General features: G+C 51.5%; 1 protein-coding gene across 1 annotated transcript in view; it reads right to left on the reverse strand.

Moving 5' to 3' along the window:
* Positions 1–13,754: 13,754 nt before the first annotated feature.
* The window catches only part of CCDC12 (coiled-coil domain containing 12), a 16,489-nt gene continuing 2,915 nt past the window's right edge, over positions 13,755–27,328 (reverse strand). Inside the window, exons 2-7 of the mRNA XM_057367839.1 lie at positions 24,196–24,266; positions 18,849–18,928; positions 17,467–17,528; positions 16,889–16,923; positions 16,421–16,497; positions 13,755–16,159 (exon numbers count right to left, since the gene is read on the reverse strand). Of these exons, the coding sequence (XP_057223822.1) occupies positions 16,080–16,159; positions 16,421–16,497; positions 16,889–16,923; positions 17,467–17,528; positions 18,849–18,928; positions 24,196–24,266 (405 nt within the window). The 3' untranslated portion in view covers positions 13,755–16,079. The remainder of the gene's footprint in view (positions 16,160–16,420; positions 16,498–16,888; positions 16,924–17,466; positions 17,529–18,848; positions 18,929–24,195; positions 24,267–27,328) is intronic.

Raw genomic sequence — 27,328 nt, forward strand, 5'->3', positions numbered from 1 at the left:
TCCCAAAATTAGAGGCATTTACAGCGTTCTGGAAGGGATCCCGTGGAACAAAGTGAAAATAAAAGACTTCACCAACAGGATTTTGTGGAGATGATGGAAGGTGTGGGAGATTGGAATGCTGTGGATCATCTTCTGCTCTTTGGTCATTCCAGGATGAAGGTGACATGGGAATGGGGTCCTGAGACATCCCAGCTCTGGTTGTCCCAGGATCCCCTCTGAGTCCTCTYCCAGTTGGCAAAGACGACTGAGGGAGGTTTGGTGCCTCCCAGACCGGTGTCCCTGAGCTGTGGGGTGACAGCCACAGAAATCCCAGTGGCCACGTTCCCTCCCTGCYGTGTTTGTTCCTGTCTCAGCCGGGGGAGAAGGTGAAATGTTGGATTTTTCCACTCCAAAATCTCTGCTGGGAAATCAGAGCTGTGCTTCTTTTAAGGGGAAAAGCAGAATTACCTGGATCAGCCAGAACCCCTGGTGTCAGGGACAGATCTCACAAATCCTGGGAGCTGCTGCTTCCCTCAAGGACAAGGGACATCATGTTGAGTTGGTTTGGCTTTTTGTCATTCCAGTCGGGAATTCCAGTGTCTCATCCAGGGAAGGGGCCACAATCCACTACTGACAGCATCACCCATCCAAGGGAACATTCCATGACCCTTCCATGAAGGACAGCTCCGAAAGTGCAAATGGACCCAAAAAACATATCCTAGGATGGATTTGGAGAGGGAAAAGGGGTTTGGGACAAACAGTGTCTCATCCGAGTGTATTTGGATAGCAAACACCTGGTGCTGGTGTAAAATGGGAAATATCCCAGCAGCACCAGGGTTGTCCCAGTCCCACTGGTGTCCCAGTTTTGGGATTAGGTGCCCATTCAAACAGAGCTCCAGAACTTTGGTTCTGAGGTCCCAAAAATTTGGGCCAACAATCAAAGCCATCCCTGGTCACTTTACCATGCTGCAGTCATGGAAACGGAATTGTAGTGAGGAGCAGGAATAACTCAGAACCCTGGAATGGTTTGGGTGGGAAGGGATCCTAAAAYSYATCCTATTCCCACACAGGGACACYTCCCAGTGTCCCAGGCTGCTCCCAACCCCAGTGTCCAGCCTGGCCTTGGACTCTGCCAGGGATCCGGGGCAGCCACAGCAGTGGGATTTCAGTGCCTCAAACCCAAGAGCTGGGATGCTGCTGACATTCCCTCCAGCCATGGAACCTTTCCTTGGGCACATTTTTGGCCAAAAATGTCCTGGACACTGAGGATAATGGGAGAGCTTTGCTCATCTTTATTTATGGAAGGAATGTCAAGACCACGTGGCATTCCTCGTGCACATCGTTCCTACAGAGGGAATCGCTCCTGGAAGGGAGATTTCCTACGAAGGGACCGACTTSCCTGGGCTTCACAGGGAACAGGAGAGGGGACACATTTTGGAGCATCTGAATTCCAAGATCTGGTGTCCTGCTCCAGCAGGATCCCTCTGCTCATCCCGGGTACCGAGGAGCCCCCGAGCACACAGAGCTCCTCAATCCCGACTGGGGATGAGGGGAGGAGGGGAGCTGAAGGAAAATAAATAATTTCTGGCTGCTCTGAATCAAAGCCTGTTACAATCAAAACAGTTCCCCGCTGMAGCAGGGCCCTGGGGCCTCGTTCCCAAAAATTATGTGTGTGCTGGAAGCCACAGGGAAAAATTCCCTGACAGAGGAGACCTTCCTGGTGTCCAAGGGAATGCTTTGAATCCAATGTCTCTGTCCAGGCTCKCCCGGAGCTTGTGCAGCCTCTTTGTGCAGCTCCAAGCTGGAGYGGGTTAATCCCGCAAGTCCTGCTGTGGATCCTGCCCCTGGGAATGCCCAGAGGGAAAGGAAATTAGGATTTGGGGGCTAAATTGAAAAGGGAAGTGGACAAGAGAGCATTGAAGGAGGCTGGAGGGAAAAACCTTCGCCACAAATGCCAGCAAGGAACGTTTGATGCTGGATTTACCCTGATCCTGGTTTGTCTGAGAGAGTTGCTGATTCCGGGAGAATTATCCCTGATTTACAGGAGTTATTCCCAATTTACAGGAGTTATTCCCAATTTACAGGAGTTATTCCCGATTTACAGGAATTATCCCTTATTTACAGGAGTTCTTCCCGATTTACAGGAATAACACATGGATACGCACATGGGAACGCAGCAGATAAAGTGGAAGTTCAGGAGTCTCACCAGGAGAGATCYCAGCAAATGCAGGAATTGTGTCCAATCCCAAGCACAAGTCCAGGCTAGGTAGAGAGTGGATGGAGAGCCCTGGGGGAAGGATTTGGGATGCAGTGGATGAGAGGCTCCACATACCCCAACCAGAAACCCCCGTGCCCTGGGCTGATCCCAAGGATGGGACATGGGATGATGGGGGGGATTCTGCCCCTCTGCTCCCTCAGGTGAGCCCCACCTGCAGAGCTGCCCCAGCCCTGGATCCAACAGCACAGGGACCTGGAGCTGCTGCAGAGAGCCCAGAGGAGAACATGGAGCTGCTCCAGGGCTGGAGCCCCTCTGCTCTGGAGCCAGGCTGGGAGAGCTGGGGGTGCTCACCTGGAGAAGGGAAGGATCCAGGGAGAGCTCAGAGCCCCTTGCAGGGCCTGAAGGGGCTCCAGGAGATCTGGAGAGGGACTGGGGACAAGGGATGGAGGGACAGGACACAGGGAATGGCTTCCCACTGCCAGAGGGCAGAGATGGATGGGATATTGGGAAGGAATTCCTTCCTGGGAGGGTGGGGAATGGAATTCCCAGAGAAGTTGTGGCTGCCCCTGGATCCCTGGCAGTGYCCAAGGCCAGGCTGGACATTGGGGCTTGGAGCAGCCTGGGACAGTGGGAGGTGTCCCTGCYCATGGCAGGGGATGGCACTGGATGATCCTTMAGGTCCCTTTCAGCCCAAACCATYCCAGGATTCTCTGAGAGGATGAAATATCTGGGATTGCACCCCCAAATTGCTGATTGTTGCTGAATATCCGGACATTTCCCTCTTCCCAAGCTAAAGGCTGCCAGCTCCGCCTGTCCCAGCCCTGCAGCAGCTCCAGGGTGTTCTCATATCCAGGTGCCCATGAGGGACCAAGTGACACCACCTCTGCTCCCAGRGACGGGACCTGGAGCCAGACCTGGATCCCACTGCTCCGGTCCCAACCCAGCGTGTTCCAGGCTGTGGGGAACACACAGGGAACATCAGGCCAAGAGCAGGATGGGGCAGCAATTTTCCTCATTTCAGAGAGCCCCAAGTGCAACCTGCTGTCCAGAAATTCCAGGGGAAYTTCTTTGACCGCTTGGATTTCCTGAGAGCGTGGAGAGGAGAGGAAACAGGGATCAAGCTCAGCCATTGCTACCCCAATTTCCTTTGTTTTCCTTTCATGGTGCTGCTATAAGGACATCATTCCTTCCATCCTGGATGTTTTCCAGGCCCTTTTTGTGCATATGGGGTTCATTTTCCTTCCGTGGCCTGTCAGACTGAGCAGGATTTGGGTTTTGTAACCCCACAAAGAGACGGAAATTCAGTCAGATCCCAAATTCTGGTGGAGCAAGCAAAGAACTGGGAGAACAACGGATCCAAGGATATCCAGAGGTGCCTCCCAAGCCCCGTTTCTCTGATTTTCCAGCCCAAATCCACAAGTGATACCTCAAAAAATGGTCAGAATCCCTCAGGAATAAAGAAGCGACCAAACCTAATTTTCTGTTGGATTTCCCCACACCAAGGACATTCCATCGGAGGGGATCGGATGGGAACRTGGTGGATTGGGAGTGGTAGTGGAATGAAAAGAGAAGCTGGAACAAGGAAGGTGGGAACTGGGGGCTGGATAAGCTCRGGGCTGGTTACAATGGCTCCTTGTCCTGCCTCTGGAATGTGGCCAGGAGGTGCTGAACAAGGAACTGCTCATTCCCTCGRCGACAGATAGGATTTCATAGCTTGATTTTATGGGATGTGGCCATAAATCCATGGATCCTGCAGGGCTGGAATGGGCTGGGCTGCTGCTCCTTCTTGCCTGGCTCAAAATAACGGGGGCAGAGCCAGGAACCAGCTGTGGGCAGAGGTGTCACCTTCCCAGGAAGAGAGCGGCTCCAAGGGCAACCCGATACGGGGATTCATGGAATTCTGTCAAGGTGAAGTTCTCCACGAATTCCACAGAAACCCTGGAGTTGTTCTTGATTAAAATTATGGATGGGAGCTAAAACAGGATAATTATTCCTGGTCTGCTGCATCTCCAGCTGTGACTCAAGGCTGTCCTGGGAAATCCAGCTTGTCCTGCCTTACCCAGTCCTGAGAGCAGAGACAATTCCTCAGGAAAAAAAGGGAAGAAAATGGGAATATTTTCAGCCTGTGAAAGTCCAAATTATTATTATTATTATTATTATTATTATTATTATTATTATTATTATTATTATTATTATTATTATTATTTTATAGGATTCAAGCAGGAAAGGGCTCACAGTGAGCCTGGAAAGACCTACAATTCTACCCTTTCACTATCCAACTAGGGACCGTTATCAGGGAATGCAGGGGATGCTCGAGGGCTCCCCTGGCAGGAYCTGAGTACATTTCCAGTCCCTGGAAAAGGGACTGCTTTATTGGGAATTTTTCCTGGGGTGTCTTGAAGTGGGATGARAGCTCAAGCTGATCCTGCCCCATGGATTTATGGATTTATCCTTTTCCTGCTCCTGGAAATATCCCATATCGGGCATGAGATCCCTTCCCTTTGCCTCCACATACCCCAGGGATAAAATTCCAGGCACTGGGCATTGTTCCCTGCTCCCCAAGGTTCTTTTAATCCCAGCTGATGGATTGAAATCCATCAGGGAGCTCTGGATCCAGCAGCACAGCCCTAGGAATGTGTGGGATTTCTAYTACAACCATAAAACTTTTGTGGGCATCTCCCCCTTTTCCCTCCCTTCCCAACATCCACTAATCCCAGATGGAAAAGTGCAGGATTAAACCTTCCCTCTGATGTTAATTCGGTGGAAAAGATGGAAAATTCAATCCTTTAACTGAGCACATTCCACATTCCAGCCTCAGGGAGGGAAGTTCCCTGCTCCCCCTCTCCATTCCCTCTTTCCCTCCCCTCAGCTCCCATTCCCGTTCCTCTCCATCCACAGAGATCCCAATCCAGAGCTGAATTATCCAAAAACCTGATGGGAATTTCCATCTATTTATTAAAAATGGGCTGGGAGGATGAAAGATTTCCATGTCCCAGCTCATCCCTGCTTTAAATCCAGGGATGGACCCAACCCTGATGCTAAGGGAAGCAGAGCTGGTGCTCCCACAGTTTCCTTCTGTCTTTGGAGTTGTGATAAATGCTGGGAACTGGGATTGTTTGGGGGTTTGAAGCCTTTTCCATCCCTTTTTGTGTGTTTTCCACAGATTTTCTGGGAGTGGGTGGCTCAGCCATGGAGCAGAATCTATTCCCAAAGGACAGATTCCTGTCCCAGGCTGAAACACACGGAAGAGAATCCCCTTTTTCCTCCCTTTCAAATAAATTTGGACCAAAAAAAAAATCACAGAAAGCTTCACCAGATTAAAACAAAAAATCCCTGGACTTTSAGCTCTTCCCATTGGGTGTTTTCCCAGTTTTTTGCCGATCTGCCACAACAAATTGAAACGCCTGAGATCCGATTTTCCAGAAATTCCCTCAGCATTGGAAAATGGGAGAGCCAAAGTTGATCTCTCTCGTTATTCCGTTTATCCCAAGCTTTGCTCTGTCCTTACTCTCCGTCACCTGAAGGAATTCCAGAGCTTTATCCAGCCCATCAGAATGGAAGAAGTGGCTTTTCCAACACTTTTTTTKCCTCAAAAACCTGGTAATTTGCTCATCCAGCACTTCAGGGATGAAGTTTRAACACACAAAGAGCGAGGATGGGATGACGGTGACGACACCAAGGATTTGATCCCTGATGATGGAATTCTCCCATATGGATTTACAGCCCCTAAATGAGTGGGAAGGGGTGTCCAAAATCCCAGAGAAGTTTGGGAAATTCCATCCCAGGAAGTGTCYAAGGCCAGGGGTGGGAATGAGATGATCCTTAAGGTCCCTTCCAAGCAGACTTGTCTGGGATTCTGGAATTCTATGAGAAACCACTGAATATTCCCTAAATCCAATGTGCTTTTCCTCACTTATACCATTGCTTTCCTCTTTTCTTTTCCCTTTTCTGCTGGGATTTCCCACTCTCGAAGGGAAYCATTGGAGAGGGAAAACCCCTCATTCCATGGGGAAGGGAATSCAACCAGAAGCATTTCCCTCTACCCCAGACCCGTGACTGGTTTCACTGGTGGATTTGATGAGATCCCAGGATTGCATGGAGCAGTTTTTCCCAAAGAAACTAATTTTCTTCTTCAGATCAATTCTCCCAATCAATCCCACCTTTCTGTAGCCAGGAATTTTCTCCCTCAAAGCCCCCAGCAATTCAATCCCCTCACCCCTGGATTTAAACGGGATCAGGATCTCGCCTTCCCTTTTCCTGAGCAGCTCCTCAATAATGTTGGAATTTTGGCACCTCCTCCATGGCTGCTTTYGGAGTTTGCTCCAAGATTTGGGGCTCGTGTTTCACTCCACATTAATCCCTGAAATTTTATTATCCCAGGATCATAAAAGTCCAGCTGCTGATGGTGGCTCCAGCCTTGGTTATTTCACCCTGCTGAATTTCTGGGATCAAATCCAGAGTTCCTCTGTCAGCGTGTGGAGAGAGCCCTCTACAGATTGTTGGATAAATTCATTCCCTCAGGGGAAATATTCCAAGGAAGCTGCTTTTTGCTGCAGGTAAGACTCCAGGAAAGGCAGGAAAGCAGTGTGGTTGGACACCGGGATCCAGGATCAGCCTTTCCCAAGGCCAGGTCAGCCTYCCAGGAGAAGTTCATTTTATTCTGCACATGGAATTCCACCTTTTCCTGATCAGCACATGGAATTCCTCCTTTTCCCAGCCTTTTTCCTGCTCTTACTGAGCAGGAGAGGCCTCACAAGGCTGWGGAGCAAGAGGGGAAGAGAAGGGATCAAATCCAGAATTTCCTGAGCTTTTTCCTCATTTCAGAGGAGGATACAGCAGCTTTTGGTGAACTTCTCCTTCTGTCATTGCCTTCTGTTCCCCTGGAAATGCTGAACCGACATGGAATCGAAGAAAAGAACATTAAGGATCATTCCGTTCCATCCATCGGCAGGGACACCTCCCACTGTCCCAGGGTCCAGCCCCAATTGCTCCCCACTGTCCCATTGGTCCCCACTGTCCCATTGCTCCCAGCCCCAATGTCCAGCCTGGCCTTTGACCCTGTCAGGGATCCAAGGGCAGCCACAGCTTCTCTGGGAATTCCATCCCAGCCCCTCTCACCCTCCCAGCCAGGAATTTCTTCCCAATATCCCATCTAAGCCCCAGGAGAATAGGGAAGAGCCCTCTGTGCTGGTTCCAACGCCAACAGCCCCTAGTTTGGAGCAGGGATCAGAATTTCCCAGGATTGCAACCAGGGGAGCAGGGAAATGGAGGGTTTTTCCCTCCACTGAAGTGTTAATTCCTAACAAAACCCTTGATCCAGATCTCCTTTAATTCCTGATGCTGCTAATGAGGTAATGAAACAAATGGAGAATTAAACAAATGGAGCATCCATGGAGTGGGTGAAGTTGTGGCAGAAAAATGAGGGGACACCATGGGGACWTTGGGAGGGAAGCCTCTGAAAGTGCCTGGCACCATCCAGGATGTCCAAGGATAGCTGGGAATGGATTAGGGACCTCAACATTCCCTTTCCACCTGAATTATTCCACCAAAATTATTCTGCGCTTGGCTTTTGAGCACCATCCAGTGAGGGGTGTCCAGAGGTCCCAAATCTTGTGTCATCCCAACCTTTTCAAGCCTTGGGGCACTTCCCTGTCACTGGACATGGGCCAGGGAGAGCAGGAAATCYGGGATATCCCAGATTTTGGGAGGTGTGGAGCAGGAAGAGCCGATTGAGGTGAGGAGAGGATCCTGGAGAAGGTGGGAACAGTGAGGATGATGGGAAAAGAACCCAACCAGGAGCAGGAAGGACAGAAGCCACAAGTGGAAAGAAATCCAGAAGATATCTTCTTGTGGGAAGATATCCAGAATATTGGAGAGGGTTTTCCCAAAGTTTGAGAGCAGCCTGAGCACTTCCCACGGGTGTTATTCCAGCTGGAAAAGCAAATCACAGAACAGCCACCATTCCTAAAAACCTTCCAACACGTGGGAGAGGGACAGCAGGCCAGGAGCCCAGGAATCCAGCTGGATTTCTCCCGGTAGCACTGGGCAGCTCCAGGAACAGCAGGACCTTGCCATGGACCAGGACCTCCCCCAGCAGCCTTTGGGATGAAAAGTAATTCCCTGCTCTCCTAGTGGAAATTTGGGGAAGTTTCRGGCCTGATGATGCATGGAATAATTTGAGATTGATTGGACCATGGAACAGGATGATCCTGAAATCAAACCATTCCAACCCAAACCATTCCACAATTTTCTGMTGATTTGGGCATAGAAAAGGATGCTCTGCCTCAGAATTCTGCTGTAGCCAGGACCCAGGTGGAACAGGACTCGCTCCAGGGCATTCCCAACTCTCATCTTCTCCCTGGATGAAGGATAAACAAAATCCAAGCCCATCCCAGCCCCTCATCCCACCCGGCTCAGCAGCTCCGCAGGGAGCCCGGGCACAAAGCTTCTGTCCGTCCCACCGCAGCCCGCCCTGGGATCTTCCACTGTTCCAGYGCACACAAAGTGGCTGTGGGGAGGCGGGAATCGAGGCTGGAATCAATCACGGGAGCAGCGGGAGGGGCCCGGCATGCGGCTGGAATTAGCGGAGAGGCGAATTGTAAACAACCAGGGAAACGTGCCTGAAATTAATTTTTAGGACCTAATGGGATTTTGCTTGGAGCWCAGTCAAGAGCGGGAAGCTCTCCGGGGCAGGACGAGGCACTTTGCATAAATTTGCATCCTGCCATTGGCTGGCTGTGCCCGGTCCTGCTCGGCTGCAAGCGGGATTTGGGAATTGCTGCAGCCCTTATCCACAGCTCCTTCAGAGGAGTTTTARTGGGAAAGGGAGGATCCCGATGCAGATGCTTACAAGGCAGGATTCCCAAGCTCTGGAATGTTGTGGGATGAAAGAGCAGGAGAGGGAAGGACAAGTCACCAAGCTCTTGGTGTTGTCATGTATGAACTGGAGGGAATTTTTCATTCCATAGGGAGGTGTGTTGGGAAAGGTGATGCCCCAGGAYGGATTGAATCCTGTGGAAGAAGGGATGAGGTGAAATGATCACAGAATAGGATCAGGGAATGKTTTGGGATGGAAGAGACTTCAAATCCCATCCCATTTCACCAYTGCCATGGGCACRGACAGCTCCCWCTATCCCAGGTTGCTCCRACCCCAACTTTTCAGGTCCCTTCCAATCCAAACCAGTCCTGAATTCCATCATTCCATGATCCCACAAACAATCACGGCAGGAAAGTCCTGTCAGCTGCCCRGGAACCTCAGCTTTCACTGATGCTCATCCCAGCCGATTTTGAGGAAAAGCCCAGGAATTCAATCATTYCCTGTTGATTAAACTGCACTTTCATTTGTTCTTGGTTTCATTTACCTTCCGTCCCRCTTCTCACTCTGCTTGGAAACRGGATCCRGATGGRTCTGGGTCAAACTCAGTWAAGTCCAAGGAAGWTTTTTTTCCCTGGRTTTCAAAAATCTCTGGCTCTGCCTCTATCTCTGTGCAGGGAGATGCCTGGTTGGAATCTCCATCTCCAGAACTCCAACAGGGATTAAAGAAGGAACAAGAAGGTTAAAATTTCTTTGCTTTACTATTCCCATGGAATGAAAAAGGATTTCATCCTCAATAGAGGCAATAAAATCATCCCCACTGGATCAGTGGGAGGTGGGAATGTTCAGRCACAACGTCTTGCCAAACTCGAAGGTCCTTCCTCAGCCAAACTKCTCCTTCATCAGCCAAAATCAAAGATTCTTCATCTCCCAAACTCCTCCCTCATCTCCCAAACTCAWAGCTCCTTCGTCAGCCAAACCCCTTCTGATTTCCACACCTTTCAAGCAGCGCAGGGATAAAGGAGAGCGGAATCCCTGTGGGATTGAAGTGTGGAGTTCCCTCCCAGTGGGGCCTTCAGAGGAACATTCCCAATCCTTTTMCCACAGCCCTGCTGCCCAGATACCTGCCCCAACTTTTCAGCTGGGAGAACACGGAAAGAGAAGCTTCTCCTGCTATTTCAGGCCTCCCCGAGGCTTCCAGGCATTTCCATTAATAAACTTCCCGGGCTGCCTTTTCCTTCRGCACGATCCGAGCCTGGCTCCAGCGGAGCCCAGCTGGGAAGTTTTTCTCCACTCCAAGYGCTGACAGGCACGGGAAGAGCCTGGTCCTCGCATCTCCAGCCACGGGAGCGTTTTGGCGCTGCCGAGTTTCGCTCCGTGCAGAGACATGGACAGGTCCTTAAGAAATTCCAGGCTTCAGCTGCTCCTTGGCTTTCTGAAGGACTCAATCCCAGTAGCCCCAGCACCTCGAGGGAGTGTTTTGCGGAACATCAAGCCAGGAATGACTCTGCCAAGTATTCCCAGGGCAAGAACCACCCTCAGCTTCCCAAACATCCATCATTCTGCATTAAACGCTGGGGAACGCCGCATCCTTCCCTCTTTTCATGTCATTATTTTAGGGAACAATAGGTCACAATCCTGCAGCCAGGGAGCTGCAAAGGGAGCGCTCTGGGAAAAAGGACAGCAAACTTTTCCTGGTGCTACCTGGGTGGGATGAGCTCACGCAACTTCCACTTTTCCTCACTCCTGCCTGGAGGAAAAGCTCATTAATTACAGCACAGATTTGCTATTTTTAGCAACTTTTACAATCTCCAAACCTCTCCAAGATGTTTTATTCCTTCCAGCTCCATCTACTGCAGATGGAGCCCGGGAAGAGCTGTGGGAGGTTGGGCTCCTGGTGAAAATTCCTTTTTATTGGACATTTTCTGCTCTCTAACAATCACGTCATAAATTCAGCAGGAGTTTTATGGGAACTCCCAGGGTGTTTTTCTTTCAAATATCATAACATGAGGGGGGGGAAGAAATTCCTACAGAGCTGGAAGCAGTTCCCAGTTTTCTCATTTTAACAGGGATTTTTAAAGGAAGAACTGTTCAGAACCAAATGGCAAAAGCGAATGGCCTTGCTGGGCCAAGGAAATGGGTTTTGTTTGGAATTTTCTGCTGGAAAAGGTATCCGGGGGTGGGATTCTGCCCCTCTGACCCCCCAGATGAGCCCCACCTGCAGAGCTGCCCCAGCCCTGGATCCAACAGCACAGGGACCTGGAGCTGCTGCAGAGAACCCAGAGGAGAACACGGAGCTGCTCCCAGGGCTGGAGCCCCTCTGCTCTGGAGCCAGGCTGGGAGAGCTGGGGGTGCTCACCTGGAGAAGGGAAGGATCCAGGGGGAGCTCAGAGCCCCTTGCAGGGCCTGAAGGGGCTCCAGGAGAGCTGGAGAGGGACTGGGGACAAGGGATGGAGGAACAGGACACCGGGAATGGCTTCCCACTGCCAGAGGGCAGGGATGGATGGGAGATTGGGAAGGAATTCCTGGGTGGAGGGTGTGGAGGGGCTGGGATGGAATTCCCGGAGAAGCTGTATCTGCCCCTGGATCCCTGGCAGTGTCCAAGTTGGACACTGGGGCTTGGAGCAGCCTGGGACAGTGGGAGGTGTCCCTGCCCAGGGCTGTCCATGGATGGGCTTTAATGTCCCTTCCAACCCAAACCATTCCATGATTCCATGACTTTCAATCGTGTGAGGACACAATTCCCACACTCACCATCCCTTAATGACAGACACAGGATGATCAGAGAGGACCAGAGGAATCTGCTCCCATTACCCCAGCTCCAGGGATTTCAGTGGCATCAGCAGAGGCAGAAAAGCAGCTGGAAGGGGGACATGGGCAGCAGGAATCACCTTTGGATCCGACAGCCTCTGATCCCAGCAGGAATGTGTTCCTTGGAATTTGGAGCAGGTGCTGGAGTGAATCTCATGGGCTGTGTCCAGCAGAGACTGCACCGTGATGCTCCAACACCGAAATTCTCCATTCTTACCAGCACAGGGGTGGGAAAACTTCCCGAGGCAATTCCTGCAGCGCTGGCTGGAAGAGCTAAACAAATGGGGCAGGAGAAGAAAAGAACAGCAAAGCCCCGGGATAATTTTCCTGTCTGGAAGCTCATTGGATTCCATTGGCCAGGCCCCAGGGGCTCTGCAGGGGTTGGGGGGGGGGGATCTCATCCCTTTGGAAAGTTCCAAAAAAATTCCAAGAACTGCCACCCCCTCAGTGGCCATTTCTGATGTGTGGACACCCAATTCCCACATCTGAGCAACCCATGCCATAGGAAACATCCCAGGAATCCTACATTCTCCCCCTGCCATTTCCATAGGGATCCCAGAGTTCCCAAACCTCATCCCCCAACCATCCCAAACAACACCAGGAAACAATCGAGYGTTTTCCAAGCACCCCAAACACTTAAGGAACAAAACTATTCCCTMCAGCTCTGCTCAGACATCCCAAAGGAAAAATTCCCAGGAACCTSCCTTGGAAGCTTGGGACCCTTAGAGTCAGGCCAGCAGCCCAGCTGAAGGATCCTCTTCCAGAAGCAGCAACGATCCCAAATCCCACCAGGGAGCTGAACAAACCCTCAGCTTGGGCAGAGTCCGGCCGGGAGCACCACAAAAGGAATTTCAGCAGCTGTCAAACACTGGGAATTCCTTTCATGCTCCCCCAGCAGATGGACACTTGAAAGCCGGACCTTGGCCATGGGTGTGACCGCTCCAAACCATCCCAAAGGCTCAGGATGAAGCCTCCTCTCCATCATCCCAGCAGGTTGGAGAATCCCAACCGCTCCAGGGTCGCTCCTGCTTCGTGCCAAATTCCAGCCCACCCCAGTGCCTTTGATCCCAGCCAAGAGCTTCCCACGGCCTGGGTTTTATGGGACAAGCAGAGGGATGTCAGGAGAACTTCCAAGGCCGGAGCGTGGAGAGCACAGGAGGGAATCCAAGGGAAAGGGGTGGGGGGTGGCATTTCCAAGGAGGGGAGAAAGAAACATCCCACTTTTTAAAAGGTCAGAATGCTGGTGGGGGATAATCCAGAGGGAATGGCCAGGAGGATCCTGTGGGATGGATGTGACCCCGGGGTCAGTTTGGGGCCGTGTCGGTGTTTTCTGCATTTTCCTGAGAAAAGGCCGTGACATCAGGCTCCAAATCAGCCAAAAGGAAGCAGATTTTCCTGTGGATGCAGGGACCCCTGTCCCACACCAGAACCTCAGCACCACCCCAGGATCTCTGTCCTATCCCAGGATCCCTGTCCCATTCCAGGACCATAGTCCCACACTGGGATCCTTGTCCCACACCAGGATCCCTGTCCCRTGCCAAGATCCTGTTCCCATGCTGGGACCACATTCCCATCCCTGTCCCACACCAGGATCCCTGTCCCATGCTGGAATCCCAGTTCCACTCTGGGATCCTCATCCCTTATCAGGATTCCTGTCCCATGCCAGGATCCCTCTCCTGCACCGGGACCCCATTCCCATGCTGGGATTCCTGTCAGGATCCCTGTTCCCGACAGAAATCCCAGTCCCACTCCCTGATCCCAGTCCCATACCAGGAACCCAGTCCTGTGCTGGCACCCCAGTACGATTCCAGGATCCGTGTCCCATGCCAGGATCCCACTCCCATCCTGGGATCCCAATCCCATGCCAGGACCCTGCATCCATCCAGGCCTCTGGGGTTGATCCTGGCTTTATTTAAGCCTGGAACAAAAGAGGAAAACACGCAGGAAAGGGAAAAGTCAGAATGTTTCATTTGTTTGTCCTAAAAAGAAAAGTCGTGATTTTTCATTTCCAAGTGAGATCTTCCTGGAGAGCTGAAGGAGTCAAAATTATTCCTTCAAGAAGTGAGAAATGGATGGATGGATGGATGGATGGATGGATGGATGGATGGATGGATGGATGGATGGATGGATGGATGGATGGATGGATGGATGGATGGATGGATGGACGGATAATCCCTGGCAGGAATGAGAAGCCTGGCCTTATCCCAATTCCAACTGTTGGGAATTGCTGGACATGGAGATTTGCTGACACCTACAGGGCATTCCAGAGATTCCATGGCTCCATGGAATGAGGGCATTCCAGACTGCTGTAGATTGCAAGGGAACTTAAAGCTCATCCCATTCCATCCCCTTTCCATGGGCAGGGACACSTCCCACTACTCCASGCTGCTCCAAGCCSTGTCCAGCCTGGCCTTGGACACTTCCAGGGATCCAGGGGCAGCCACAGCCTTCCCTGATGGCATCTTCCCACTGATATCCCAGAAATATTTTGCCCCAGCACGAGTGAGAAGCACTGGGATGTTTCCCATCCAAGGAAAAATAGGGAAAACCACTAAAAACAGCCCAAAAATGCCCCACAGGGAAAYGTTCGAGCTCCCAGCCCATGTGTTTTCCCACTGGAGAATCCAGAGGGAATGCAGAGGGAATCCAGAAGGAAGGCACAGGCACATCCCAACACCAAGCCTGGCCCAGGTGGGTGCAGCTCTCCCACTGCTCCATGGAGTGTCCACATCCTTGGTGTCCACACACAGCTGGGAATGGCCCCTCCAGGGGCTGAGGATGGAGCTGGAATGGCTGCAAACACCAGGAAYGGGAGAGCCAAGGAGAAGGGCAGAGGTTGGGAATGGAGGAATGAGGGGCTTTTCCACCTGCTCTTTGCTCCCAAGCATCCCCTGGAGGCAGGAACGGGGCTCTTGCAGGTCAGAATTCCTCACTGAGGATCATGGAGAAGTGGGAAGTGGCAGCAGATCCAGGAAGAGGATCCAACACTTTGGRAATGACCTTGTCCCACGTGCGGACATGGAAAAGCCAGTAACTCTCTCCCCACAGCAGCTCCTTCCACCAGGAAAAGCAGGAGGATGTGGGAATTACTGGGAACAGCTCTTTTCATCCCARCTGGAATCTTGTGTCAGCACCAGGGATAAAACCCCGTTGGAATCAAACCCAGAGGATTCAGGCACYATCCCACATGATGTCCCAGAGCCACAACGATGTTTTCCAGGGAAAATGAAAGATCAGCTTGGCAGAGCCCAGCCACTCACCCTTCCCAGCTGGCATCCTCCAGWAACCTGGAGCACACAATAACYGGGATCAGCTCATCCCAGGAATTGTGCTTGACCTGCTGTGGCCACCTCCAACTTCCAGGGGCTCAATCCCACTGCTCCTCCTCCAGTTTCCATGGACTCAATCCCACTGCTCCTTGTCCAACTTCCAGGGGCTCAATCCCACTGCTCCTCCTCCAGTTTCCATGGGCTCAATCCCACTGCTCCTTGTCCAACTGCCAGGGGTTCAATCCCACTGCTCCTCCTCCAACTTCCATGTACTTAATCCCACTGCTCCTCCTCCAATTCCCATGGGCTCAATCCCACTGCTCCTCCAACTCCATGGGCTCAATCCCACTGCTCCTCCTCACACTCCTCTGCAGGACAAGCGACATTTTCCAACATGGAATTGTTTTATTAGGAAAAGATCCATTAACGACAATAAAAAACATGCAGAGGAGCAGGACACACTGCTGGAGGGCTGGGAAATTCCAGGAGAAAAGCAAATCTCACATGAAACTCAGCCAGATGCAGAGCAGCCAGCAACTCCCGAGCCACACAGCCCTTCCTTCCTGCAGAAATCCTGGGGCTGGCCGTAGATATTCCCAAACACTCAGAGCCTCAAGGAGTCTTTGCACAGGAGCAGGAGCACCAATCCCTTGGGAAATGATCCTGCCTCCTTTCCCAGTGAGTCTGGATTGACCTTTCCAGCCCCAGCCTGGAGTTTTCCCACTTTTCCCTGCTCCAAGTCCTGGCTGTGAAGTTCCAGATAAAAGGGGGTCTGTCCTGCTCCCAATCAGCCCCCTGTGATGCCCAGAAGTTTTCCATGGAAGCTCCTCAGCAGCCAGCCAGGCTCCTTGGATCTGCCTCTYCTCCAGGCATGGCAGGATTTGGGAAGTTCAGGGAAAGGGATGAGCAGTCCCAGCCAGGGGGTTCTACCTGGGGRCCATGGGGTTGGCAGGAAGCAGATCCGGGGCCCGTTCCCGATGGATTCTCCTCAGTCGGAGTCGCTTCCCTCCTGCTTGGCTGATCCCACAGCCGATGCCAGCTCCTCCTCCTGCCCCTTCAAGCGCTCTCCTGCCAGGAAAAATGCCATGGAGAATGGATAGACTGATTGGATTTGGAAGTGACCCAGTGAAGGACCCCAAAACCCTCCCCTTGGCACCATCCAAGTGCCCCTGGAGATTCCTTGGGRAGCTCCTTGGGACCAACAGCCCCCCAGATCCTTTAGGAAGGGGTCAAGCTCCACCAATCCCTCCCTGGCCCAGCGAGCTCCCAGCAAGGATCATGGAATCCCTCTGGAACAAGCCATCCCCACCCCCACGCTCCGGAACGCACGGATCAGCTCCGCGATGGCTCTCTGGGTCCTCTTCTCCAGCTTCTCCAACTTCTTGGACACGTCCCGCTTCAAATCCCTGGGAGGAGAGCGACAAAGTCAGGACAATTCCATGGCCAGGCAGGGCCCACCTTTCCCAGGGGAAATTCCTTCTCTTTCCCAAGTGCCATCACTCTGAAACCAASCCCATCCCTCGGTGACAAGGATCCCAAAGGAATCAGCAGGAAAAGGGAAGCATTGTGTCTTGCTCCACAGCCAGGCTGGCTTTCCAACTCCATGGAACCATGGRATGGTCAGGGTTGGAAGGGACCTTAAAGATGGCCTCATTCCAACCTTCCATGGGATTTGCCTGGCGTTTTTAAACCCCAAATCAGGTTTTTCTGGATATTCTTGACACAACCTCAAGGTGTTGGAACCCCCTGCTGATTCCAACAGCCTTTTCCTGGGATCAGGATTCCCTGAGGACTTACCAGTCAGGCTTCCTGGGAGCCAAGTTCGCTAGATCCTAGGGAAGGAGAGAAAACATCCCATGAGAGCTGAAGGCAACATTCCAGCCTGGACCTGGCACGGAGCAGCTCTGGATTTCCAGATCCTGATTTCCCACAGTGGATTTTCTGATCCAGATTTCCAGCTCCAGATTTCTCAATCCAGACTTCCCATTCTGGATTTCCCAATCCAGGTTTCCCACTCTGGGTTTCCCAGATTTCCCGCACTGGATTTCCTGATCCAGCTTTCCCACTCTGAATTTCCCAATCTGGATTTCCCACTCTGGACTTCCAGATCCAGATTTCCCACTCTGGATTTCCCAATATGGATTTCCTGATCCACATTTCCCGCTCTGGATTTCCCGCTCTGGATTTCCCACACCAGACTACCTGATTCAGATTTCCCGCTCTGGATTTCCAGATCCAGATTTCCCACTGTAGATTTCCCGATCCAGATTTCCTGCTCTGGGTATCTCGAACCAAATTTCCCACACTGAATTTCCCAATCCAGATTTCCAGGTCCAGATTTCCAACTCTGGAATTCCAGCCCCAGGATTACCTACCACCTCGTCGATGATGGGCTCCGGCTTGGCAGCTTCCAGCTGGTCCTTCACYGTGTCCTCCACTAGATGGGGAAACAGGATCAGCATTGGAATACTAGGAATGCCATCARCACTGCAGGCTCAGCTCCCAAAAGCTTCTCTAAATCCCATTCCCACAGCTTTCCTTAAAAACAATGTGCCCACACATCCCTTCAGCATCCAAACCGTTCTGGAGACTCCTAAAAATTATCTGGGAATGATGGAAATCCCACAAACGGCAACAGCAGCCRGGAGCCCCTTGGGATTGAGGTCCTTTTTCCCATCTCCGGCAGGGATCAGCTGCTCCACAGGTCTGGAATTTGGCTCTCCCTGACTCCTTTACAGCCTGGGACACTTTGGAGGACCCGAGCTCCAGCCCAGGCCTTGGGAAAGGTTTGGAGATATTGGGGATAATGGGAAAACACTCGTGGGGAACTACCAGGGAGGGGCTGCAGCACCACGGAGCAATTCCCTCTCCAGCACATGGATTTCATGGAATCACAGAACGATWTCTGTTGGAAAARCCCCCTTGGACCATCRAGTCCAAACRTTCCCAGCACTGCCAAGGCCACCACTGATCCATGCCCCCARGTGCCACATCCACAGGGATTTAAATTCCCCCAGGAATGGGACTCCRCCACTGCTKAACAACCATTTCCATRAGGAATAKTCCCAATATTCAACCTGAACTTCCCCAGTCGTTCCCTCTCATCCTCTCCCTGTTCCCCGGGAGCACAGCCCACCTGCCCCCATCAGGGAATTGTGCAAAGCCAGAAGGTTCCCCCAGAGCCTCCTTTGCTCCAGGATGAACATTCTCAGCTCCCTCAGGAATTGCCCAGCCCCATTCCCCTCCCTGGACATGCTCCAGCCTTTTCATGTCTTTCCATGTCATGAGGAAGTTTTAAACCCCTACAAAAGCACAAGGAAAGCACAGCGCCACAATTCCCACCCACCCAATCCCAGSCCTCCCTTTTGATTCAGGGCTTTTTCCAAGGGATCTATTCCAGGAGAACTCCTCATTTCAGGATCGAGGGAACTCCTTCACTTCCCCCTCAGAAGATTTCTGGAAGTTCCGGGTGAGGAAACTCCAACGCCCTCAAGTCCAGACTAAGATTTCTTTCAAGATGAATCAAACAAAAACCATCCGGAATTTCCRGGAGGATCCTGCAGGGAGGGCCTGGGAGTGTTCCCACCCTTCTTGTGCAATGCTGGGTGTGAGGGTGACACGAGGGACACAGCGGGATCAGATATTCCAACACCCTCCAGGCTCCATGGATACCTCATCCGGGTGGATCTTTCACCTCGGGAAGAGCACAGAGCATTCCAAGCCATCATTCCCCTTTCCACATTCCCGCTGCTCCCACCTGAGGCCGGTTTGGCTGGGGGCAGCTTCCTCTTCTTCAGCTCCTCATCCTCGGGATCGTAATTCCGCAGCTTGATCTCCCTGGGAAAGAGGGAAGGGCAGTGAGAAAAGCCCAGGATGCACCAGTGGGCACTCRGGGAAAAGGGGGATGTTGGAATCAAGAGTCAGGAGCAGCTGAGATCACAAAATCATGGAATTGTTGAGGTTGGAAAAGGTTCCAAGATCTTCAAATCCAGCCATTGATCCAGCCATGGATCCAYGACCCCAAGAGCCACATCCAAGGATTTTAAATCCCTCAGCAATGGCGATTCCACCCCTGTGCCAGGCTGCATAACTTTTTCCATGAGGAATACTCCCAGTATCCAACCTGAGCCTCCCATGGCACAGCCTGAGGCCATTTCCTGCCATCCTGTCCCTGTTCSCTGGGAGAARAACCYRASTCCCACCTGGCTCCCACCTTTCGGGCCTCAAAACTGGGATATTCAGGATGGAAACCCTGGAGGAGATCCAAAATCATGGAAAAAAGTCTTTCGAGGAAGGACAGGGGAAAAAAGGATATTTAGGATCCAAGGTGGTTATCCACGCACTTCTGGAAGTGCTAAAATCAGGGGGAAAATCCAGGTTCTGGAATAAAAGGATGGTGGAGCTGAAGGAATGATGAAACCAAACATCACCCGGAAGCTTTTCCATGCTTTCATCTCCTCCAGGAGAGCTCAGGAGTCAGGATGGAGCCACAATTCCTTGATATTCCAATAATTCCCACTGTTTTKTTATACCTGTCCCAAATAATCTGGGCCATAACTGGACACCCTCATTCCCATGAGTGATTCCTCCCTGGTGCCAAATCCTGCAGGCCTCAAGAGGAATTCCCAAACCCACAGTCCTGGAAAATCCAGCTTGCAGGAGCTCATCCCACCTCCAGCTTCTCCCACAGACCCAAGGACACTCTGGAGGCAGCGGGATCCATGAACAGCTCAGCCCACAGGGATAATTAAGGAGGTGAAGCTCATTAATCACTGAGGATGGGATTAAATCACTGAGGATGGGATTAATAGGGATTAAAGGCTCCAAGAGAAGCTGAGAGGAAGGTTGGGAAGCAGAATACCTGGTTTTTATGGGAAACACCAAAAATCCAACCTGGGAAGTCACTGGAGCACAGACAGAACTTCCAACCATTCCCACTCCAGCACAGGAATCTCCTGGCCAAGAGTCCAGCCCACTCATGGGACTGGTGGGAATTCCTGGATGTGTTCCAAGACCTCACTGAGGTAAATTATGGAATTCTAGAATGGAAAGGACCCTTGGGATCAGGGCCAAGGCAGGGACACCTCCCACTATCCCAGGCTGCTCCAAGCCCCAATGTCCAGTCTGGCCTTGGACACTCTCAGGGATCCAGGGGCAGCCACAGCTTCTCTGGGAATTCCGTCCCAGCCCCTCCCCACCCTCACAGGGAATTCCTTCCCAAAAAGGAGCTGGGAGGATTTGGGGAGCTGCAGCATTCCAGAAGGAAGCACTGGACAATGCCAGGGCTGGCACATTCCCCGTTTTGGGTCGGGAATGCCCCAAAGCCATGTTTCCCCCCTGGCCTGGAGCTCCTGGCTGGGGAAGCAGGAGGGATTCTGGCTTTTTTGGGAGCAGACCCTTGGCACGGGCACGCTGGGAATGTGCGGAATGCCCGAAGTTATCTGGATGGAAAGCAGGCCCCTCGGAGAGGTTGGGTTGGGCTTCCCTGCTCCAGCCCCGAAGGCTTCAGGGAACAAACAGTTCCAGGGATTTTTCCAAGCTTTCTGGCTGCCCAAATCCTTGTGGCAGGAGCTCTGGGAATGGGTTTGCCACAAAAAGCTGGAACAGGGATTTCTTCTGGTGTCTCGGGTTCCTCACTCCCATAGTTATTCCCAGAACAATCACTTGGAGCTGCTTCAGGAGCAGCTTCCCAATCCAGCTCCCTGAGGACAAGGCTTTCACCTCCAGGAACAGCAGGAAAAACCTATGGAGATCATGGAACCCTGGAATGAGTTGGGCTGGAAGGAGCCTGAAGGATAATCCCATTCCAACCCCCAGGAAGGGACACCTCCCACTGTCCCAGGCTGCTCCAACCTGACCCGGGAACTCCACTGTTTATGAATAAAGTTGGGACAAAGCCCACATTCCATGGGCAGCGGGGAATCCTGGTGGGTGATTCCAACCCYGACCATGCTGGGAACACCAACCTTGGCACAGGGACAAACCTCACCCATGTTTTCCCGCGGCTCCTCCGGGTTGGGATGGATCCAAACCCATCTTCCACCCTGGAAGTGCAACCCAAAGGAGCCCTGGAGGCACCTGGGGAGTATCTGGATGGTCATGGGATAAGCAACACCCAGGATAACTCTGCTGGAATTCCCAGGATCAGATCCATCACCCCAGCATGGATCCTGCGCAAGGATTGGGAGCAGAGAGATCCTCCAGCCTTGCTCCCATTCCCAGAAATTCTCCCCCAGGAAGAGCAGCTGGAGTTYTGAGCACCCAAAAAATCCACGTCCCAAATGCCACCAGTTGGACGAATTCCCAGGAATGATTCCTGGAAAAAAAGCAGGGGAAGATCCAGGGAATGCAGAGCCAAGGGAAGGAGCAGGGTTTCACCTCTGGGTGCTCTTCCTGCTCCCAGGAACAGGGGGAGGGAAAAGCTGGGATCACCCACAGCCTCTCCAGCTTTGGATCAATGGAAGTTCCATGGATCCTTCCCAAGGGATGGATCATCTCCAGGGAGAGCTCAGCACAGCTCCATCCAGAGGGAAAATCCACAGTATTCTTCAGCTCCAGAGGGGAGGAAGGCCCAAAACAGGGGTAAGAACCTTCAGGATGGAAGCAGCTCTGGAATTTTCCCAGTCAGGACCCGATGGTTGGCTTCCAGGTGCATTCACCCTCCTCAGTCTCTGTTTTCCCTTTTCCAGCTTGGAGCAAGGTGCGACAGCTCCCAGCCCTGCTCGTTCCCATTCCCACCCCTCCCCCTGCCACGGGCTGAGCACATTCCCAATGGAATGGGATTCCTGGAGATGCTCCATGGCCGTGTCCCAGCAGGAGCAGATCCAGGGAGGTGTCAATCAAACCCTCCCCCATTAATGTGCTCAACCTCCCACTTTCCCTGTTCGATCCTGATTTTTTTCCATGCTTTCTCTTATCCTCAACCCCTTCCCTGAGATTTCCAAACTCTGGGTGAAGGGCATTGAGTCCTGGATTTTCCTGGCGAGCCCAACCCCCTCTGAAGCAGAATCCCGGAGGGATTTTTTCGGCAGAGATTAACAAACAAAAGCGCTCCGGACCTGCTCGGTGACATTCCAGAGGGAGAAATTCCTGAGGGAGATCGGGTTTCCCAACCCCCGCTCCTCCCCCAAATCCAGGGAGCTGTGATTTCCAAGGATAACTCCGTGTCCAGCAGCAGAGCTCAGAGGGGACTCACTTTTCCTCAAACTGGAAAACTGAGGATTATTTCTGTCCCATCCCTCTCCAAGCTTTACCTTGGATTTTTAGTTTCACTTTTCCAACCGCTGAGGAGCTTTGTTGGCACGAGGAGCCCAGTTCCAAGGCTCAGGGCCGTGGGATGGGAATTCTAGACTCCAGCAGGTCCCTGATTCCTAAATCCAGTGTTTTTCYCCCGTGGGAATGAGGCGGAAAAGCCAAAATCCTCCCACACCCTGTTCCTGCGAAAGGCGGAGCAGCAGCTCYGTTTCCTGGTCCGGGGGGTTTGGAACCACATAAAAATCCAAATAATCCAAGTTTTCCACAATTCCAGGGAGAATTCCCAGAGTTTGGATCGGGGACCAGAGCTGGAATTGCTGGGAGAAGAGCAGGGGTTGAAGGGCTTTGTTTCTGCCCTCGGAATTGGCAGGAAAATGAGGAAAGAAAAAGCACAAAAAATAAGGGATGGGGAGGTTTGAGTGGAGCGGGAACAAAGCAGGAATTGGCAAAAAATATGGGAGCACAGGCAGGGGAAAGTGTTGGGAAAGCCAGAGACAAGGGGGTCTTGTCCTTCCTGCAGCCAATGGAACAGAAAGTTCCCAGAAGTTCCTGGAAGTCCCAGAAGTTCCTGTAAGTGCCCAAAGCCAGGCTGCACGGGGCTTGAAGCACACTGCCCATGGAATGGGATCATCCTTAGGGTCCCTTCCAGCCCAAACCATTCCAGGATTCCATTTCTCATCCCGAGGCAGGGGAAGGATTTTGGCCGGATCTGCCACTGGATGAATGAAAATCCATAGGAAAACCCATTTCCCAGTGCTGCCAAACGAGGGAATGAAACATTGGGAATAAAACACCAGGAACGAAACCCCGGGAACGAAACCTCAGGAATAAAATACCGGGAATAAAACACTGGGAATGAAACCCTGGGAATAAAACATCGGGAATAAAACGCCGGGAATGAAACCCCGTGAATGAAACACCAGGAACAAAACTCAGCCCCTCAGATGCCTTCTGGCAATCCCAGCAGCAATTCCCAGGATAAACCAGCCCAAAACCTGGATTTTTTTGGGATYTGGAGGATGAATTCCTAATTTCAGGTGGGAGCAGCCGTGCCTGGATACAGGAAGGACAGCCCAGATTCCACGGGCTCCGGGATCCGGTGGTGGGGCTGGAATCCGAGAGCACCTGATCCATTATTCAGGAGCCTTCCCAGGATCCCGAGCTCCRGTTTCACCTCTGGAGCCTCTTCCGGCACAAATTCCAACCACAGAAAGTTCCCTGTCCCAAGAAATTTGGCATTTCCAACCCCAAATCCATGTGGGTTCTTCACCAGGAATGTGCTTTTTCCAAAGAGTCACTCCCAAAAAACAGCGAGGATTTTCCTTTGGTTCCTCATTAATTTTTCATCTCCCATGGAGAAGGCTTTTAGGGATAAAGCCATGGGAAAAGGTCCCATTCCATGTTTTCCACCCAAATATTACCCCATTATCCCAAAAAAAAGCCCCAGTAGGGTTTTCCCTGCAGGAAAATTRCTAAGGAATCAGCTGCATCTGCCTCAGCTCTGTTGGTGCTCCTGTTTTCCAAGGAAAACCCACAGAAATCCATGGAAAAATAACAATTCCCATTTAATCCATGCAGCAATGGCTGGGAATTCAGGGAAGCTCCCAGCATTCCTGCTGGCTCTGGAAATGCCCACTCAGCCCCAGGTTTTCCTGCTTTATCCATGGAATTTTTAAGGTTGGAAAATCCTCTGAGATGAATCCACCCATCCCCCATCCCAAATTATTTGCCCCAGGAACTCAAATTCCTTTGAAAAATCCCTATTAAATTGCCCAGAGCCAAGGAAAATCCACCCAAAAAAACTGGAAAATACAGCCCCAAGGGAAAAGTGGGAATAAAGAAGGAATTACTTGTGCTTGATGGACTCCTCTTCCTCATCTTCTCTGGGAATTTTGGACTCAGGTTCTTCGCTCTCCTTGTTCTGAAAAAAAAAAGGGATAATCCACCAGATTTGAGCTTCCCTGGAAAAGCAGGAGAGCAAACAGCCCCAAAATCCTCTGGAGTTGGGATATGATTCCATTGGGAGAAGGGAATTATAGGAAGAGCAGGGATAAGAAAGGATTCAGGAATGAGTGATGATAATCCATAAAAAAATTGCAAATTCACACCTTTTTTCCCTAATTTATCCTTTGGGATGAGCACAACAAAGGGATTCATTCCAGCTCCAGGAAAACACTGGAGCAAAAGAAACCCAGTTTCTCTGGAATAGGGAAAGAGGCTCCATTTATGCCTCCAGATCCTGGGAAAAGCAGYGGAATTCCTGATGAGATTTATTATCCAGGCAGGCCCAGACATGGAATGGTGTCTGTGAGGAGCTGGGAATGAGCAGCCATGGAATTCTAGAATCCTGGAAGGAAACAAACTCCCAAAAAAAGCGGAAGCAGCTCTGGATTTCCCAGGAATGTCAGCGGGATGAACGCAGCAAACATAGCCCAGCTTCACAGGTCCATCCCAACTTTTATCCCTATGGAAAATGATTGGGAATAAGGAGATTTTGGCCCTCTCCATTTCCAGAGCTGAATTCCCAGCATTTCCTCAAGGCACAAAAGGATTGGAAGGAATCCTCAAGATGATCCCATTCCATGGGCAGGGACAATTCCCACCGTCCCAGGCTGCTCCAAACTGGCCTTGSACACTTCCAGGGATCCAGGGGCAGCCATGGAATTCCCTGGAAATTCTACCTCTGTCCCTGTCCACCCTCCCAGCCAGGAATTCCTTCCCAATATCTCATCCATCCCTGCCCTTTGGYAGTGGGATCCAGTCCCTGTATCCCATCCCTCCATCCCTTATCCAAAGCCCCTCTGCCAACACCAATTCCAGGATCCTGGTATTATTCAGGAGCCCTGCCAGGACCAGGAATGTTTCCCACTGAACTGCTGACTCATTCCCTGGATCCCTTTTCCAACCAAACTTCCAAACTCTATTCCACAATCCAGGTTAAAAATTACATTCGAAGCAAACAGGGAAGAGAGCCAGGGGCTGGAATCGTTCAGGTTCAGCTCCTGCTCCAAGGGCAAGGAAAATATTCCCAGTTTTTTTAAGGGAAAACAACAACAATCATCCCTAAAATTCCAATTTAATTTTGTTTTAATTTCCTGCTTTTAGTTTTAAGTCCATAATAACCTTGGGATACTTATAGGAATTCCCTCCTCAATAAATGCTCCATAAACTCAATAAAAACTGGGAAGARCCTTCTGGAATTTTCCGGTAGAGCTCCGAACTGGGTAATGTTTAGCCACCCTTGAATCCATGGAATTTCAAGTTGTGGGAAGTCCCTTCACACTCCAAGTCCTTTCCCATTCCTTTCCTCTCCTCATGCTCCAGAGCCTGCATGCCGCTCRTTCCTGCTGGAATTTTATCCAGAGGGGTTAAAAGATAAAGAAAATATTTGGCAAAAATATTCCCATGGAGCCATGGCTGTTCCCATTCCCCAGAAAAGGGCGGGAAGAAAAAGGGRAGGAAGGAAGAGGGAAGGAAAGCAGGACCAGCTCCAGATTTCCCAGGAWTGTCAGCAGGGATGGACACAGCAAACACTGCTCAGCTCCACTTATCCCAGCTTTTATCACTACAGAGCACGGCACAGGTTGGAATAAGGAGATTGAGGGACTCGGCTATTCCCAGGGCTGAATTCCCAATATTTCCTCAACCCATGGGCACAAAAGGCTTGGAYTGGAAGGGATCCTAAAGATCATCCCATTCCCACCCCATTCCATGGGCAGGGACATGAGATGTCCATCCCATTATCCCAGGCTGCTCCAGCCTGGCCTTGGACACTTCCAGGGGCAGCCACAGCTTCTCTGGGAACTCCATCCCAGCCTTTCCCCACCCTCCCAGCAGGAATTCCTTCCCAACATCCCATCCATCCCTGCCCTCTCTTTTCCAGGCTGGACATTCCCATCTTTTCCAGACCACCAGCTTCAATCCCTGGACTGGAATTGTTGGGAAGAACCTCCAGGAACATTTTCCAAGGTGAAAGAACCTCGTGGGAAGCACGTTCCCTGCGTTCCACCCCGGATCCTTTCGGACTTCCCTAAAAAAAGCCTGGATAGGAACAGATCCTTTGGAGCCCTCCGGGGGTTTTATCCCAGCTGGAAAAACTTCCCTGGGCTCCGTTTCCACAGCAACAGCTTTCCCAAGCCTTCGGCACTCGGCTTTCGGGATCACGAGGAGCTTTGCTCTGGCAAAATAAACCCCGGCAGGAGAAAAATAAAGGGAAAACCAAGGAGAGCACGACGCAAAGTGCAGGATCACGGATTATCCGGGGCGTTGGGAAAGCAGGGAAAGGGCGGAAAAGCAGGAAAAGCCGGCGGAAAGGAGCAGTGCCGGCCCTTCCTCCCGCCGGGAAGGTGTGGAGGAACAGGGATGTGGCTCTGGAGCAAATCCAGCCGGGAACAAAAGCTTGGGCTGCAGCCAAAGGGATTTTTCTGGCTCGGGGAACAACACCAGGAATGCTCCGGTGCAGAGCAGGGATGAGGAGCCGTGGGAGACCCTGCCTTCCCACAAAAACAAGGGAAGGCTCCTGCTTTTCAGATTTGGGGGAAATAAAGCAGGAGAAGGAGCTGTGGAGTTATTGGATTGGGAATGTTTGGGATGGGAGAAGGAATCCAAGCCTGAATTCCCACATAGCAATCTCACCTAGATTTTGTTGAGAGATCCTTTGGGAACATCAGCAGCATTCCCCAAACATCTTAAAAAGAGAGGAATTCACAGGGAATTTTCCTGGGAATTCCCTCAGAGTGGAACCCTGAGCCATCAAATCCCAGGATTTCACAGCAGCAAAGCAAAGCGCAAAAAAGAAGAAGGGGAAAAGCTGGAAATCCAGGATGAGCCTGCTGGGAAATCTGAAATATTGTCCCAGCAAGGAATTTTTCTCTTAAATTAATGAAAAAGTCCCCCATCCCCCATTTTACAGGGAAGAAAGGAGAAGTGGGGATCCCAAAGCAGGAATTCCTAAATTCACAGATTTTCACTTAAATTCTATGG

This window comes from Malurus melanocephalus, unplaced genomic scaffold, assembly GCF_030028575.1.
Source record: "Malurus melanocephalus ecotype Western Australia unplaced genomic scaffold, MMel_1.1 scaffold_86, whole genome shotgun sequence".
Taxonomy (NCBI): Eukaryota; Metazoa; Chordata; class Aves; order Passeriformes; family Maluridae; genus Malurus; species Malurus melanocephalus.